This window comes from Rhagoletis pomonella, unplaced genomic scaffold (genome assembly GCF_013731165.1).
Source record: "Rhagoletis pomonella isolate Grant_MI unplaced genomic scaffold, Rhpom_1.0 Rhpom_scaffold_00005, whole genome shotgun sequence".
Lineage (NCBI taxonomy): Eukaryota > Metazoa > Arthropoda > Insecta > Diptera > Tephritidae > Rhagoletis > Rhagoletis pomonella.
The window spans coordinates 35,783,653-35,801,710 of NW_023458559.1; the positions used below are offsets into that span (position 1 = coordinate 35,783,653).

An 18,058-nucleotide genomic window follows, 5' to 3' on the forward strand; every position below is an offset into this window, starting at 1 on the left:
TTTTTATTCTGAGTTTGAATGTGTATGCGATTTTTTTTATCACGCTCTCTTTGAATGACTGCATGTAAAAAGATAAACATCTAGCTAAAATATACACATGTATGTATGTGTGAATGCATTATTTTTGCTTTTAAAACTGCTCAGCGGCAGTTAAAAAAAATCAAAAAATGTTTTTGTGAAATGTTTAAAAGGTAGACACTCTTCATATGTACATTAGGGCGGTTCATTTTTTTTATTTTTTTTTTACTATGCGTCTATAGCCTAAGAGGACTCTACGTGTAATTCTAAGCAAATTTGCCGAAGAAACCGTGTTTCTGAAATAAATTTGGAGTTTGGCAATTTGGGGAAACAGGTTTCGAAAAAAAAGTGAAAATGTTCACTGTTGCGCCCTTTGGTTGAAGTCTTAAAATTTAAGCTATTATTTACGGCACTACAGAAAAATGCTTAGAAACCCATTTTCGGAATTTGGCATTCTTCAAATTTATTTTAGACCCATGGTCTCGTCGACAAAGTTTCTTAGAACGCACGTAGCGTCCTTCGGTGCTATACGCGCACAGTCGGAAAGTCTCCCATACAAATTTATTCGCCCTAATGTATGTACCCTAGGGTGACCCTTAAACCCCACTTTACACCAAATTTCCTAAGCCTCAACCCCTACGTCGATGCTACTATAGTCGAAGATATGACATATAAATTTTGGCCCCGATTGGAGACGGTTAAGGCGTGTCTTACAGGGGGGCAAAGTTCAGATTCCTCTATGGAGACTCAAAAAATTTAAGTTACTATTTTTCATCTAATACCCAAAATCGACACTACTGTAGTCGAAGATATCACATATAAATTTTTGGCCCCGATTGGAGTCGGTTAAGGCGTGGCGCTCATTTAATTTTTTAGGGACCACTCTAATGTACATATACACGTATAAACTTATATATACATACATACATATGTGGTATCCCAATAAACATTCGTCTGAGTTAACAATTCGAAAACGATTGGAAAACCTATATTTTTTTCGAGTCTTACCTTCGATAACGAATGTGAAATAGGTTAGTATTCGATGCGAGAACTAGGTCATTCTCCAGCAAAACGAAACGAACGTTATCCAATGTATTTTTCTTTCGTTATGAATTCGAAATCTTGCCCATTATCGAATTGGAATTTTAACGAGAGAGAGTGATTTTCTCATATTTCCCTTCGAGAATGAGCTGGATTTCATGTTCTGTATTGTTTCTATGGTTTCCATTTTTTTTCGAAAACTAAGGTTGTTTATGAGTTGGTTCTCAGTTCGAAATTCATATTGGATTTTGAAGGTTATTTTCGAACGTTCGCCAAAATGTTTATTGGGATGTATATTTAGCGTACCCGTTAACTTTTCGCTCTTATCGTATTTTTATCTTATCTCATTTGCGTACTGATAATTGACTTATAGATGTATGTATGTATAACTAAGTTCAGCTGAACCGAGATACACCTAAATATTTTTATTTTTGTCAATCAAGGCATATTTAATAAGGTAGAACTGACAACCAGCTCAAACTCTCACGTAGCTAGTCATAATGCCAAAAAAACTGTAAACAAACAAATTAACCCTTTGAGGTGCGAGTGCTATGTTTGCTACAACTTAGCATCAATTATCTTCGTAGAATTTTAATTGCTGTATACATATATAGACATATGTATATATATGGATAGAACGAATACCTCATAAAGGAAACCACGTGAATAAAATGAAAGAAATTTTTTATGAAACTGTTTTAAACATTTCTTTGTATTTATTCTCCCAATGTTTTTGCGCCTTTAGTTTCTTATTTAAATAAAATTCTAAAAAACATCCGGCACTTATAAAATTTATGATTTAATGTTTTCTTGTAAATTTATATGAAGACTTTATTCTAAAAATTTCTTGATAAAAATTTTGCAATGAGAGATCTTTTTCCCGTTTAAGTTGTTAAAAATTGCTGGTATCATGTATGGACCCTTTTACTCAGTTTGCGTCTGCCCATCAACAGTTGATATTGTCACTTCTGAACTTTCGTGTGCTTCAGACATTTCAGGCACAAGAACCTCCCAGGGCATGGGAACTGTATTCGGGTATAAACGCATGCGCGTACAAATATTTGCCTGCAATGGTCTAGTAATGGAATCATTCGCGTTGAAATGATTTTCACACACACGGGAAGAATCTTCCAATTGAAAACCGCAGCTGTTCTCCTAACGAAGTCTTCTAACTTCAAAACTGGGCGGCTTAAAGTATCGCACCACTTTAACGTCTTGGATATGGCCACACACAATGCAAAGCTCGTAGATCCTGCTCCTTTTCATTTTTGTATATGTATTTATAAATGGATGTGGTCCAAAAACAAAAATATTCACACAATTCAGAAACCAATCAAATATATGTATGTATGTATGTATGTATGATGAAAGATAACTACAAACACTAACACAATAGCTTCAATCTTCAAAAATCTGGAGTGTGGAGAGACGGCATCGTAGCAGCGGCGATTCTGGATATACAAACGAAAATAGGTTGTGTTTCCCCAAGCGAATCATAAAATTTGATCTATTTAATTAATCCCACCGAAAAATTTGGCTCATGCCAGTATCATTCGTGAGCTACAACGCGATACCCTTAAAATAAATTGGAATTGGAATTGGACATGGGGGTCGATGGATTAGAAATCCTTACCTTAAACCAGTGGTCGGCAGGCCATAGCTCACTGAACGCTCTCTGAGCACATGTGTGTTTCACACGTGTACGAAGAGCGGAAGCTGAGCAGTGCATTTAACGCACACCTTCTCACTTATTGAATCGTTTGAATGTGTTAGAATGCCGACCACTGCCTTAACCCTAGAACACACACCCGGGTACAGATGTATCCACTTTCAACTTTGAAGTGTTGTAACTTTTGAACCGCTATACCTCTATACCGCTTCGGATCTAGGAAGATTATTTAGTTTTGAGTTCAAATTCAAAATTTGAACCAGATCGGACCATTGGTTCAGGAGCTACAGCCTTCCAAACACATTATATACGTAAACACACACCCGGGATACGTTTGTACCCCAATAGTAAAAATCCTCATAATAATAAAAAAAAAAAATTTTTTATATTATTTTTTTATTTGAAAAATTAAAAATATTCATTTCACACATTATATTATTGACTTTTATTATAAAAATTATAAAAATGCATCTTATATCTAAGGAAAATCATGGCAAATAGAGCAATTTGTTGATGTGACCGAATGTTCAAGACACATTGGCTTCTTACATTTGTCGCACAGCTTTCTGGTTTTTCTACGGCGTTTTTCCTCTTGTGCGTAACATAAATAGCAAGATCCGGACATAGGTTTTGGCGTGCGCGCTGCGGCAGATGTTGATGCTGCTGTTGACACCATTGATTCCACCGGTCGGTTGAAATATGCTTCAATAGCAATTTTAGTCGAAAAATTTCGCGTCACTTGACGATTTATGGCTCTGGCTTCAATAATGGGCATACACAATGCTTCAGCCAAGCTGCGCAGGATCTGCTTACGCTTGTTGTTTGTTCTCCAAGGCAACATAGGGTTATTCAAATCGTAGACAATGTAGGCTGCAAGAGCTGTAATGTCCAACATGTTGAAGAATATCGCTAGTGGCCATCGTTTTGTTTGTCTTTGTGTTGGATATTCCGCAAACATTTGGTCCATTCGATCAACACCACCTTTGGTACGATTATAATATTCAATTATTTCAGGTTTCCCACTGTCAGCTATTTCAGCATCATTATGCATGGTCGAAAGCAAAATTACTGCTTTATTTTTTTGGGAACATAAGAGCACATTGTCACATTATTTTTGAAGCCAAATGTCGTTGAACCAATTGTCCTGTTTTTGTTCTGCTTCATTTCTTGAGGAATATATGATTTGTTTTTGCGCAAAGTTCCAACGGTCGTGAGTTTCCAGATGAGAAGCAGTTCTGCAACTGGCAAGGTCGTAAACAAATTGTCCATTGTAATGTTTCGGCCACTTCCTTGGTATTTGGCAGACAAATCCTTCACCACTCGTTCGCCTTGGTTCGTTTCCCTACCAGTTTCTGCTTGGCCAGTATATATTTGTCCATGCAGTGGATATGCATTTGTGGCATCGCAAATCCACCAAACCTTGATACCTTATTTAGCAGGTTTTGACGGTATGTACTGCGTAAACCGTGTGCGTCCACGGTAAGGAAATAATTGTTCATCAATCGTCAAGCATGAGCTGGGCTTGTAATGTGCAGCAAGATTATTGTTCATCATCGTCCACAACTCACTGATCGGTGCTGCTTTATCAGTTAGTAAGCGTGTTGCACGAGTGTTTTTATCGTCAAATCTTAGGAACCGCAATATCGAACAGAAACGGTTGACTCCCATTGTGGCGCGATATAAAGGATAGTTTTTGACGCTCCATAAATCTCGAACATGTTCTCCATTGCTATGGTTCGCACCAGTCATAATAAGTATGCCAAAAAATCCATACAGCTCTGTTATTGACACAGGCGTCCATGACTTAGGAGTTGTGTTTGGATGCGCATTGTTGTAAGCATTATAAGTTTCTTTTGCTAACTTATTTGTGTGGCGCATAATTATATCAGCCATTTCAACGTTCATGAAACATTTGAATGTTTGCTCTATTGACAACATTTCAGTGCATCTAGCTGGTCCAGAACGTTCTCTTATAATATTTTGTCTGAGTACCTGACGACTTACATTTGGTTCTTTCATCCACTCAGTACCATCACGTGCAACAAATTTTTCGGCACTAGCAGGTAATTCATTATTTTCTTCTACTTCTTCTTCTTCATCGTCTTCTTCATCATCCTCATAGTCCGCATAATCAGGTAATACTTCTGCGGCACTTTGCGAAACTTCAGCATCGTCATCAGCAATTTCAATGTCATTGATTTGAATTTCTTCTTCATCTTCTGAGTCAAAGTCATAGGGAGCGTCATCGTCACAAATTTCATCAAATAAAGATTGTATATATGATTCTCGCTGTTCCTCAGTTAAGAGCGAAATACACCACACAAGCGGTTTGACAAACCAAGCGAAATTTCCCTTTGCTTCAAGCCATTTGTGCTGTGTATGGGGGTGTTTGAAGGTTTGACAAACCGCTTGAGGGAAATTTGAGCAAAAATCAAAATTTTTTGATTTTCTGGCCGCCATGTTGATGTTTGATCAAACCGCTTGCGTTGTGTATAGCAAAATCGCCTCATTCGCAACGAAATTTTCACCGAGTAAGGACGTAAGAGAGGAAAATGAAAGAAAACCACAATATTTAGCATTGCGAACTGGAAGAAAACTAAAATTCTTTGCTTGAACGAGTCATGTTTGCATGGTGTATGGCGAAATGGGAAAAGTAGGTTTGAAGAATGTTTGACAAGCCGCTTGTGTGGTGTATTTCGCTCTTTAGCCTGCATAATAAAAAAAATTAGTATATGTTTACATTGTTGCTTATTTTACATTTTTTACCTTCTATATGCTGCACTTGATAAATATTCGTTTCTTCTTGAAGTCATTTCGTATCCAGTTATTTATAGTTTCAGTTATATTTATTTTCACTTATATTTTCACTTCTTACACTTTTGAGCACCAAAACAATAATGAAAATATCAACAGGCAGCATTTATAACAACACCTCGTGTGAAAACAACCCTTGCAGCTGCATATAAAATAAAAAAACCAGTTATACCAGTGTATTTGCTACCTACGTACCCATACCTTGGGCGACCTTTTTGCACATATCTTTTGAACCAGGTAGTATATTTCAATGAAATAAAAACCAAAATGTATATTCGTTGTTACTCTACAAGTATATTATTATAAATTATATTATTTTGTTTTGCATTTATCAGGACAACAACAAAAACAAAAATCCACTGTTGCATGTCCTGACTTTATTTGCCCATATCGCTGGAACCAGTAGGAATATTCGAATGAAACAAAAGACAAAATACTTGTTATATATTAAAATATACATTTCAAAAAAAAAAATCATAGAAATCGGTTGAATAAGCATTAAAAAAACCGCAAAATAAGGTCCCGGGTACAAACGTATCCCGGGTGTGTGTTTACGTGGTATTTTCTGGGTGTGTGTTCTAGGGTTAAACCATTCTAATAACACGGGTATTGCGTTCGACAGCCTTCCTTCCTCGATACAGCGATAGGCAACCAAATCCACGGCGGGAATAAAATCATTAGCCGCCAGCACCTGGGAAAAATTTTGACAGACGATTTTTGCCAGCCACAAAAGCTATCGGCCGGTCTGTATAATATGTATTCTTAAATAGTACGTACATACATACTTATGCATATCTATGTGAGCTGCAGCTAATCTCTTCACAATAATCCCTTTCTAATCTAATGATTTAAAAGAAAGAATCTTCCGTATAAAGTTTCACTATCTGCAATAAATCGAAACAATGGGGGGATTCACAACGGTGTCGTAAGTGTCGTATTGTTGTATGTCGTAATATTTAAAAGCATAAATAAATGTTTAGAGAACTTGAAACTACAACCAACTATTTTTTAACACTGCGAAAATTCAAGATATGCCTTTGATGGTACTTTGCGAACCACTTAATATATTTTTTAGGCCTTTAAAATTTACGACATAGAACAATACGACACTTACGACACCGTTGTGAATACCACAAACCGCGTATCGTCGTTCTGCAAAACCGCGTAATTGACAAAAATTGGATTTCCTCACACAAGCTCTTGACTCAACTCTTATCCATTCGTCCTGAAATATACTAGCCAGAAATTGCGATTGCTTTATAAAAAAGGGAACCAGTTTGAAATATGAGTGTTTTACTCTCCACAAAATAATTTATGCAACCTCACATACGCGGTTTTCGATTATCTTGATACGCGGTTCTGCATTTTGTTGATACGTGGTTTTGTATTTTAAACGACGATATGTATTTTACAAGCTTTTATTAATGGCGGTTTCATTTCTACCAAAAAATTTCGCCTTATAATTGCCCTCTTCGGACAAACACTAAAAAGAGGGCACTACCGTGCGGAGATCTATATAGAAACTTGAAACTTCGTAGAACCCGATGACAATTAATCCGCTAGGTTGCGTAGGTTTCGAGATATTTGAAAAGGAATAACTCCACAAAAATATTGGTCGATAGGTGATGCAGGAGTCGGGATATTTGGAAAATCCGTATTTATGGTACGATTTGTTTCATATTTAGAACCTAGGAATATTAATGCAATGGAAAAAATTACTCCAAACAAAATTTAGCCGCTAGCTGGTGCGGGAGTCGATTTTTCTTCCTTTTATTTACCAATTTTAAATTCTTGTCTTAAAATTTTTTTTTTAAGTTATTTTTTAGTTATTATTTACTAAATTGTAGCACTTTCTGATGAAAATTAGAAACCTTACACATTCACTGTGGTGGTTTTCGCTTGGGATATCATTCACTAGAAGTTATTCACGTAAAAGTAAATTCGGTCAACTGATCAGCTTCCTCGATCAATGCTATCACATCCTTAGCTAGTTCAGGTGTTGCTGCAGCTATACAATCGGGTTTTAATACTGAAAATTCGCCACCTTTTGTATGGCACACATAGCCACCAGCTTCGCGTATTATTAAGGCACCACCAGCAATGTCCCATGCTTGCAAATCCTCTACGAAAAAGCAATCAATGCTGCCACGCGCCACATAGCAAAGGGATACAGCGGCGCTGCCTAACCCGCGGCAACTGAAATAATGCGTAAGAGAGAGAATATGTAAGTTTTTTTTGGGGATTTAGCTCAAATAAAAATTATTATCTATTCATCATAACTAACCCACTGCAATTCGATGCTACCTTACACAGGCGTTTAACATTTTTATCTCGCACAGGTGCCGGCAGAATAAGTGACATTTCTGCCCCTATAACAGCGCTTTTGATCTGCAAAGAAAATAATGAAAAGTCAAGTATAAAATATAAATTTTTTATTACTTTTATCTCTTAACTATCATAAAACTATAAAAATTAAAATGAATTAAAAAATCTCAACAACTCTGCATCTACTCACATTAGTACACTTGCTAACACTGATAGGCTGCCCATTAAGATAAGCGCCATGTCCCATCCACGCCGAGTACATTTCATTTACCGCTGGTAAATACACTACACCCACCACTAATTCCTTGCGTATAGTCAAACCGACTGAAATACACCAATTAGGAAAACGGTGTATAAAATTTGTTGTTCCGTCTATGGGATCAATTATCCATGTGGGTGCATCTGTCAGCTCTGGCTTCTTCTTCTTCTCCGCCATATCTTCCTCACCAATGAATTTTGATTCGGGAAAGGCTTTTTGCAACTCCGTGATGAGTAGATCCTCCAATTTTTTATCATATTCTGTTACCAAATCAAAGTAGGCTGCTTTTGTGTCAAAGACAGCTTCGGTTTTCTCATAACCTTCCATTGCTACTGGACGACATTTCATTACCAATTCCAATGCGACATTATAGTATTTGCGTATTGTCTGGGCGTCAGTTTTTCCAGACATTTTGATTTGTTGTTATGGTTTTATGTTAATGTATAAGCGAGAAAACGCTTTGCACAAAGCTTACTGTCTGGTGTTTATTTTGGTTCCTCTACGCTTTTTAGCACGTCTTTTTACATCAATGCATCACCTGCTACTGGCAACTGTTGAGCGTACACTTTTTATAGTTTGCTGCTAAGTGGAAAGAGAGAGGAGAGAAAAAGTTTGTGCCGATATACTTAGTGCTTTGAGCGTATTAAACTCTTGTACAAATAAAATTTTGCTAGTCACATCATTAGCTTTTGCTGCTCAGATGAGATTTTTTCCGGACAAACGGGATTTCATCTATAATTAAGCATTGAAAGGTGGGGAAAAGAGATGAAATCAACTGCATAAGTGTTAAACCGCAATATGGTTTAGGGCTGGATGGTAAAAAATAAAAAAGGAAGAAGTTATATAAGCAACTAGTGACCCGCATGGCTTTCAAACGCCAAAATTGAATTTAACTTTTTAAACAGGTGAAACCCTATTAAAAACATCAAAAATGTTCCTAATGATTCATCTAAACCATTTCTGAGTGATGAGAAGTCTCGCATGGTGTGGGTTTTCGCTTAATCAAATTTCAAATCTCGCTGTATCGCTAAAAAGTTCTAGCTTCAAAAAATAAAACGTTATTGCACATTGCATATTGCGAATTCGAAATAACGTTGCCGAATTTCAAAAAAATAGATGGCAACCATAATTAAAAGTATATTATCAGCCTATAGTTTTCTTAAAACTCTTTCGTTTGACACTAATATTTCGATATTGCATTTATGTACTTGTATATAAGGAAAACAAATTCGACTTTTCAAACAGTTGGCAACCCCTTTAAAAGTATTTTTAAACGAAAATCTTTTTATCGTCTGTCATTGTTATACATATGTATTTCAATTAACTGAAGAATTAATTTGAATTTGGTTTTTTAAGCGGCAACCCTCTTAAAAATTATTTTCGAACCAAAATTCCTTAAATATTTTTCGTATGACATTTTCACAAATATTTCAAGTAACTGATGAATTAAGTTAAAATTATTTTTTAAACGCGTGGCATTTCTATTGATAACCATCGTTTAGTACCTCATTTAATTTATTAAATAATTGAGGGTTGCCCTGAAACACATCAAAAATATTCTAAATTGTAAAACTGATTATTTCTTAAAACTTTTTCATTTGAAATCCAGTTTTAATATTTCATGTAACTTGGGCATAAAATAAAATAATTTAATTCGACTTTTCAAATATGTAGCAACCCAAAGCCTTCAAAATATTTCCGAAGATAGTAGTTTGGAAACCTCTTTTGTCTGACACCCATATAGTGTTAACTTATTAACTTACGAAACTCCTTTAATTAAAATTGAATTAAATTTTTTGAACATGTGGCAACCCTCCTACAAGTAGTTAAGATATAAAGCCTTTTCGAAACCATTTGGGTTGATATTGTAACAATTGATTTAACTTTTTAAATAATCTGTGCCAAATTTCTTAACTGGTGGCAACTCTTTTCCTTATTGAACCTTATTGAACCTCCGCACCTGAATCCCTTTCATTTGACCCCTCACTTTTTAAAATCGAACGGTTGGTGCGGATTTGAAGGCATTTATTATTAAACAACTTGAGTGTAATTATTTACCAGGTGGCAACTCTTTTCGAAAAAGTAAAACCTTATTGCATTTAAAGAAAACATAATGAACAATTTTTATTGAGCTTCATTTGTGATTAGGCCAAATAAATAGGAAAAAAAACAAATATTCAAAGAAAAGTAATGTACAAATACATGAAAACCCTAAATAAAAACAATAAAAAAATTTAAAAATAAAAAATAGTAAAAAATTCTGAAGAAAAAGCAAAAAAATAAGAAACTAAAAACAAAGAAAAGTGAGAAAACATTAACAAAAGAAAAAAGAAAAATAAAAATAAAAACACGTTTCCACGACAGTAGGGTCTACGTAACCGGAACGACCCAGATTTATATCTGGCCAAGGACTGTCACTCAAGCAACATTCCCCATAAATTGTTTGGGGAATTTTGCTGCTACAAAACAAACTAAAAATCGAAAATTAAAAACTAAAAACAATAAAATGAAAAAGATTACAGAAAATAAGAAAAAAACGCAAATAAAAACCCAACAAAGACAAACAAAATGAAGCAAAAAATTTAAATTAAAAATAGAAGAAATCAAAACAATATGTATTAGGCAAAAAATAAATGAACATAAAAAACAAAATGATAAAAATTACAAAAAATCAGTAAAAAATACTAATAACAAAAATTTCCAACGCATTTTTGTTACTTGCTTTACTTTTAGTTTAGTTTAGTTTAGTTTAGTTTTATAAATTTTAATAGAATAGAATATTAAAAAATAAATGAACAAATAAAAAAATAAATAAATTAGCAATAAAAAAGTAAATTTATATTTAAGTAAAGGAGAAAAATGAAAAAAATTTGCGAAACTGCACCAGTCGCAGGGGTGTTCAGTTTCAAGGAAATTAAACTATGCACTTCATACTTTTGCTTTGAATCCAACTACTTTTTGCAATTGAATCGCTGTTGATGTTGTTGTCGAAGCAAAGGGAGAGGGGTTTTAGCTGAGTAGGGTTTAAGGGGGCTAGTAAAGAGGTGGTTGTTGTCGTGTGGGGTGCCTTCACAAGCTGGACATAAGACCCGTTTGGTCGCCGGTGAGTAGCAGGACACAGAGGACGAAGATACAGACATGCCAGAATACGGCGCTGCGGACCGCAACTTTATGCCTTCTCAGTCGCCACAGCAACACCTTCACGTCCAGGCTCAAATACCCCACTCCCGACCTTTGAATGTCGTTTTGGAAACACAACCACCCCACGTAGATGAGGCAGAGTTTTGTCTGCCTAGGCCATAGGAAGACTCGCACCACCTTAGTCCAACTTCGCTCTGGATACTGCAGCAGGCTAAAGTCGTACCTGAGCAGAATAAACGCAGATGTGCCCAACGGGTGCCTGGCATGCGGAGAGTCACCTCATGGCACGCGGCACCTCTGCGCGTCGCATGCCCCCAAAACCCCACTCAACTAACGCCTCTGTCCTTACGGACCAACCCAGTTGCAGTTGCTCACTTCCTGGTTCTCCTGGATTAGTTGAACTTGACGACAACGATTGGGGGACAACCCGATCTAGGCAGAGTTGAGTAGCCGCTACAACAACAACCATATATATGTAAATTGGTATGTTGTTAAGTAGGAGCTTAGACTGCTATATTATTTAGAGTTATGCGGGTCTCTGAAGCGTCTGAAGTTCTTCGTTTGCGATGGGTGGTAGTTAAACTCCGCTGACGGCATTCGCGGGATTAGAGTTGGTCAAGATGGTGATTGTCGGCTGCTGTGGTTATGCGATGCATACAGGTATGGATTTCGTCCGCGAGTTCGTGCTTAGCAAGTGGCTCTGAGGGGGCAGCATTGAGGTTTCGCGATATAGGCGGTGTTCAGGCGATTTAAGAAGGCACCCCGTTTAGAATTGAGGACCTCGTTGTGGCTCTATACTTGATTGACAATTGCGCTGTGCCGTTGCAGCTTGACCTTCGTCCAGCCGGTGAAAAGGGTCGCCGTTAACTCTGAAGGGAAGAGCGTTAGGCTTCGTACAGTGAAAAAGATTATTGCTACAGGCCGATGCAAGCGATCAAATCAATTTTATATGGAGAATTAGTATTTCGGCGCATAACTGGAGAGCCATTAGTTGGTACCAATACTTTGATGATATCTGAAACGACGACGTGATGTTTTATAAAATTGTTTCCATCAACCTAAGACGAATTGCAAAGTACGTCAACGTAAACTTCTTTGCTTATATTCTATTGCGGCCTTTTCTACATTTTCCTTTCGGCGATCTCTACACGTACATATATATTTATGTATCTCGGCCAATCTGGTTAAAGAAAAGCTTAAGAAGAAATTTCGCGGACTACATTTAATAAATTTTCTTATTTGTCTTATAATTTTTAATTAGTATAAAATTTAAAGCATTAAGTACATTAATACGAGTAACCTTTATGATTTCTATTTACTCCTCTTCTCCCCCCACCGACTTCACTTGATCGGCTTTCTTTATTATCTCTTCCAATTCCTTGCGCAAACGCTCTGTGCCAGCGCATATTAAATCTGGTTTCATAATATCAAACGGTCCTCCATAGGGATGCGTTACAACGCCACCAGCTTCACGTATAAGCAAATAGCCGGCAGCACAATCCCATGGATACATGTCTTCAATATGAAAGGCATCCAAATTTCCGGCAGCCACCATGCACAAGGAATCCACCACACATGCATAGGCGAGTAATCTGTGAATGGGAAATTTGAAAGATGTAAAAATTAAATGCTGAGTATATTATTGAGAAGAGTTGAATATGAACTTGATAAGAGCGTGCATTTTAAGTGTTTTGCAATACGATTTCCCATGAGATTGTTATAGCTCTTAGCTTCTTAGCTTTTGCCTTTTGTATGAATTTATTGTTTTGCTGTTTGTATTTAGTTTAGATTTTTCGCTTTACTATTTTTCTTATATATTTTTTTTGTATTTGTACGTCTAATTGCATTCAACGCTGGACGTATTCTTTCAATGCACTAGAATATGCAGAACATACAAAGTTTAATTTATGCATAAAATCAACAATTGTAAATTGCAAGCATGCACTTTTTTTTGTTGTGTGCGAATTTTTATTAGGGACTGGTTATCGTAAATAAAGGGTAAAGTCTGGTACGGGTGGTATAAAATCATAAAAACAGGACAGCGTTACAGACGATTTTTGTAGACTGTAGAACGGAGGTCTACTCGTGTCAGCTGAAAAAAACCAATTTCTTTTTGTTTGGGGTTAAGCGATTTTGGCCAAGTTCAATAAAGCACGCCTATCTTTTCACCTCTGCGCCAACTGACACCAATTGGAAATGTCAAGTGAAGCCAAGTCCTTCGTCACAATCGCAGTGGAGGCCTCCCTCTTCTTTTGCTAGCACCAGCGTCTTCCGAGTTGAATACTTTCAGGGCTGGAGCACCTGTGTTCATTCGGACGACATGGACAAGTCAGCAGACTCGTTGGCAAGGGTGTTTCGGCGTTGGATATCGATGCTGATATTTTTATCGGTGTTAATGTGACATGGGGGACGGGGCGCGAATGCTGTGACTGATTGTTTGATTACTGAAAATAATTCGTATTGTCTTATCATGTCCAACATCGGATTAAAAAAAATCACATGACAAGGAGTCGACCGGCTCGGAGAGGTCTTTCTGAATTCTCACGGAACTGGTGATATTGCTCAGCATCAGTTTGCACAGCCGTATAAGTTTTGCAGGGATAAAAAATTCAGACATCGCGGCGTTTTGGCCACTTCTTTTAGTGATGCCGGAAGCGGCTTTGAAGTCGACAAATAGATGGTGAGTCTCGATTCTTTTCTCGCGGGTCTTTTCCAAGATTTGACGTAAAGCGAATACCTAATCTATGGTGGATTTACTAGGTTTAAAGCCACACTGATAAGGCCCAATAAGTTATTTGGCGGTGGGCTTCAGTTTTTCACGCAATATGCTCAATAAGACCTTGTAACCTATGTTTAGAAGGCTGATGCAGCGGTGGTTGGCGCGTATGGCGGGGTCGCCTTTCTTGTGGATTGGGCCGAGCACGCTAAAATTCGAGTCGTCGGGCATAAGTTCATCTGACCATAGTATGCATATGAGTTGCTGCATGAACCTTAACAACTCCTCGTCGCCGTACTTGAATAGCTCAGCTGGTAGGCCGTTAGCTCCAGCAGCTTTGTTGTTTTTCAGCCGCGTAATTGTTATTCGTATCTCGTCATAGTCAGGCGGTGGAACATGCCATTCCATAATTTAAATACGTCCGGGACATTGGACGCCACGGTTCTTACAGAAGTTGGAACCTGCCGTAAGTCGCCTAATTCGTGTCGGCCAGCATTTCAAGATCTTCGCACTCACGTATTTCGCTCACCCTTCTTATTGCAGCAAATACGTCTCGTTTCCCTCTTCAGCTCCCAGCGTGACTCTGTAGGCGATATCTTTTTTCTCTGCAGCTTCGTGAGATTCCATAGGGGCGGCTGCGTATTTTGGCTCAACAAGATAGTGGTCCGAGTCGATATTTGCAAAGCATGATTTTTATATAGTGACGGGTACAGGGCTCGTATGAGTTTTCCAAGCGCTCATAAAGGAGATCCTTGGTACCTTCGTCCTTCTCTTCCTTTGGGGCGTTGGCACAGATGAACGAGATATTGAAAAATCTCGCTTCGATGCGAATTGCTCGGTAAACAAATACCATTCGTTGAACAGGCGTCCTACCTACTATTGACATGGCAGCTTCGGGCTAACGTTCGCATTGAATTGTAATATAAAATCTAAGCTTAGTAAGGTTCTAATTTTGACACACTTTTGTGCTTGTGAATGTAACATTCGGTAACTTGAATTCACGGCTTGGCACCCCATAGCCGAAATGCCTCATCGTTTAATGCCGAACCCTTTGAAGCCGTTGCTCTCTTTCAAAGTTCGTAAGCATTAAATATGTAGGAAGAGCAAATTTGCTTTCCATTTAGTACTATTTATGCATCTCCATAAAAGAATCAGACATGGTAATTACCTCATCAACAGATTGCCGAAAAGGTCTCTGTACGCGTTAAGCTTGGTCAATAAATATAAGCTGTCTCCCAGTTGCATGAAAGGTAAGATTATGGCTTTAAATACTGAAATGAGAGTTTATCTCTGTCGTATTTTAAATGTACCCGTAGGAAATAGCAGCCTTACCAGCAACGTACACCTCACCCGGCGGTCCTTACCACTTCCCTGCCGAATCTCCATTACTTTAATAAAGGTGTAGCCGCCTTATGGAAGTAGGAATTTAGAATGTAAATTTGGTATCAGAAATACTTCTGAGCCGCTTTACCAAGTAATGTAAGGCGTCATCGGAGGTGTTCATTTTGTGCTTTCCTATTCGACGACATTAGTCATTGATGACAATTTTAGTACTTAAAGCTGAGAGAAAACATGGAATACCACGTAAGGTGCTTACCTATTTTCCCAGTGGGGTATTACGTAAACACACACATATATACATAAATAAACTTAATTACACCTAGCGGAGATTGCAAAATATGTAGTAAATATTTTAGTAGATAATCGCTGCGCTTATAACTGTCGCGCGTTAAGTAATTAAACCCAAATGCGGCTGGTAACTACATAAATATTTATGTAGACTAAACAACTTTGTATCGCATAAAAGTCTGTAATCTTACCTTCTTGCTTGCATCCCTATGTGATAGATTCGCTTTATATGTTTATTACGTATTTTATGTGCATGCAACAGCGACACTTCGTACGCCACATTCGCTTCGTTCATCTGTAAAGTTTATTAAAATTTATTAGGTACTACATAAATACATTCAATGCGCTTCGTTCTAATTACACAACAATATGTAGCTGCTGCCCTATCCGCACCCCCTACTACACTCACTCACTCACATTATCTACACTGCTCACTTGTATGCGCTTGCCATTGCAAAAGGCGCCACCACCCAGTTTCGTTGTGTAGATTTTCTTTTGCACCGGATTGTTTATTATGCCCAAAACGATCTGCTTATTTACCGCCAAACCAATTGAGATGCAGACATGCGGTATCTGTTTGATGAAATTCGATGTGCCATCGATGGGATCAATAATCCAAGTTGGTGCATCGGTAAGCTCTTTTGTCACATGATTATTCTTCGCTGTATCCTCTTCGCCGATGAATTTGTGTTCGGGATAACGGGCCAATATTTGTTCAATTAGAAATTCTTCGATCTTGTTGTCATACTCGGTGACTACGTCATAGAATGCTGTCTTTATGTTGACCTGCTTTCCGGCCTCCTCATAGCCCTCGAGTAGAATTTCACCCGCGCTCAGTGCAAGCGGATACATGAAGTCATATAATTCGTCGATCAGCTGAGAGGTAGCCATTTTTTGCGGCAGTGATTATACTTTTGATTGCTATTTTTAAACTAATTTGTATTACACGTTTTTTTGTTTTTTTTTTCCTTTAAGTGCAGTGAATGTGTGTCTGCACTTTTGAATTGTTGTTTTTTCGTTCGAAGCTACCTTTTCGAAAAAAATACGTTAACCAGCTTCACTGTTCACAAATCAACTGAATGTTGTGTTTATCAAATACGAACTCTTATGTTATGGGAAGAATGCCGACTCTGTCTCCACCGGTTTTGCCGCTGCTGTTATACATATGTACATATGTATGCACATACATGCAATGCGTGCATGTATCTCATTATTCTGTATTTTTTGTAGTGTTTCACCAATTAAGTAATATTTTTTTTCAAATTCTAATTACTTTTTGTTTTCAGTAATAAAAATATGCATGCTACTCAGTAACAAGTACAGGGTGATCTAATACAGTTAGCATCAAAATATGCATACCCCGGCGTTTTGACAATTTTATTTATTTATATTTTCCATACCAAATTTTTCTTATTTTTTATAAGTATATATGTTTATTTTTTAACAGCAAAAACCATAAGAATATTTTTTTTTTTTAAATTTCATACAGGACTCTTTTCCTAAGTTCTGCATGAAATTAAAAAAAAAATTAATTCTTGTAGTTTTGCTGCTGAATGAACTATATTTTTTTATAAAAAATTAAGAAAAATTTTGTATGGAAAATATAAATAAATAAAATCTTCAAAACGTCAGAGTATGCATATTTTTCACGCTGACTGTATATGCAAAAGAAGAATAACATTAACGGTTTTTATCAGGGACCGTAACGGTTATAACTTTTAACGATTATTTTTTGAGTTTTATTTATTTTTTTTTCAAAAATAATCATTATTTTTAGAGTTTTACTTTTTGATGAGAAAATATTAGTTATATTTTTAGTTTTATATTTTGCTTGGTACATGAATTTTTTTTTTAAGTTTAAATTTTTGCCTAGCAATTAAAATAGAATTTTATTTTTTTTTTTGCTTAGAGGGCAAAAGTAGCTTCTTTTGTTTTCCTTAAGTCGGGAAAATGAACTAAAAAATCGTGAAAAAATCAATAAAAAAAAAATACGAAGACGAAGGTAAAAACGATTAAGACGGCGACAAAAACCCATATGGCGACGAAGACAGATACGAACACGAAGACGATCACGAAGCGGAAAATGAAAACGAATTCGAATACGAATTGGAAAACGAAAACGAGTAAGAGGACCATTTAAAAGCTGAAGACTAGGATAAGTGTGAAGGAGACGACGAAGACTTATGAGAAAACAAATAGGAACCCGAAGACGAATAATAATACGAACACGAAGGCATATGCGAACACGAAGTTGACGACTGCCGAACAACGTTTGATGGATTTCACCGACCTAAACGGGGTTATATCGCCGAAACAGTAGCTCTTGGTCGGATCAAACCCGATCCATTCCGGTACGTAGAACCGGTTGTCGTGGGAATGCAGCAGGTTAAACTCATACCTGAGTAGAATAAACGACGATGTGCCCAACCAGTGCCCGGCATGCAGA

General features: G+C 37.1%; 2 protein-coding genes across 2 annotated transcripts; both read right to left on the reverse strand.

The window, feature by feature from the left end:
• Positions 1-7,272: 7,272 nt before the first annotated feature.
• LOC118738861 (inositol monophosphatase 2) lies at positions 7,273-9,231 on the reverse strand. The gene is made up of 3 exons (XM_036469873.1): positions 8,058-9,231; positions 7,827-7,930; positions 7,273-7,738 (listed from the first exon to the last, which is right to left on the reverse strand). The coding sequence occupies exons 1-3, from the start codon at positions 8,535-8,537 to the stop codon at positions 7,468-7,470; spliced, it is 855 nt and encodes a 284-aa protein (XP_036325766.1). The 5' UTR covers positions 8,538-9,231; the 3' UTR covers positions 7,273-7,467.
• Positions 9,232-12,458: 3,227 nt separating this feature from the next.
• LOC118738869 (inositol monophosphatase 1) lies at positions 12,459-17,004 on the reverse strand. The gene is made up of 3 exons (XM_036469884.1): positions 16,030-17,004; positions 15,804-15,907; positions 12,459-12,859 (listed from the first exon to the last, which is right to left on the reverse strand). The coding sequence occupies exons 1-3, from the start codon at positions 16,501-16,503 to the stop codon at positions 12,583-12,585; spliced, it is 855 nt and encodes a 284-aa protein (XP_036325777.1). The 5' UTR covers positions 16,504-17,004; the 3' UTR covers positions 12,459-12,582.
• Positions 17,005-18,058: the final 1,054 nt, after the last annotated feature.

What these genes read in the sequence shown, in the direction of transcription:
- LOC118738861 (XM_036469873.1), bottom strand. Translation starts at nt 8,537, where the DNA reads ATGTCTGGAAAAACTGACGCCCAGACAATACGCAAATACTATAATGTC. An exon ending in GTGTTAGCAAGTGTACTAAT is followed by an intron (nt 7,931 to 8,057) that starts GTGAGTAGATGC and finishes TTTTCTTTGCAG; the next exon opens with ATCAAAAGCGCTGTTATAGG. An exon ending in GTAGCATCGAATTGCAGTGG is followed by an intron (nt 7,739 to 7,826) that starts GTTAGTTATGAT and finishes GCATTATTTCAG; the next exon opens with TTGCCGCGGGTTAGGCAGCG.
- LOC118738869 (XM_036469884.1), bottom strand. Translation starts at nt 16,503, where the DNA reads ATGGCTACCTCTCAGCTGATCGACGAATTATATGACTTCATGTATCCG. An exon ending in AAGTGAGCAGTGTAGATAAT is followed by an intron (nt 15,908 to 16,029) that starts GTGAGTGAGTGA and finishes TAAACTTTACAG; the next exon opens with ATGAACGAAGCGAATGTGGC. An exon ending in ATAGGGATGCAAGCAAGAAG is followed by an intron (nt 12,860 to 15,803) that starts GTAAGATTACAG and finishes TCCCATTCACAG; the next exon opens with ATTACTCGCCTATGCATGTG.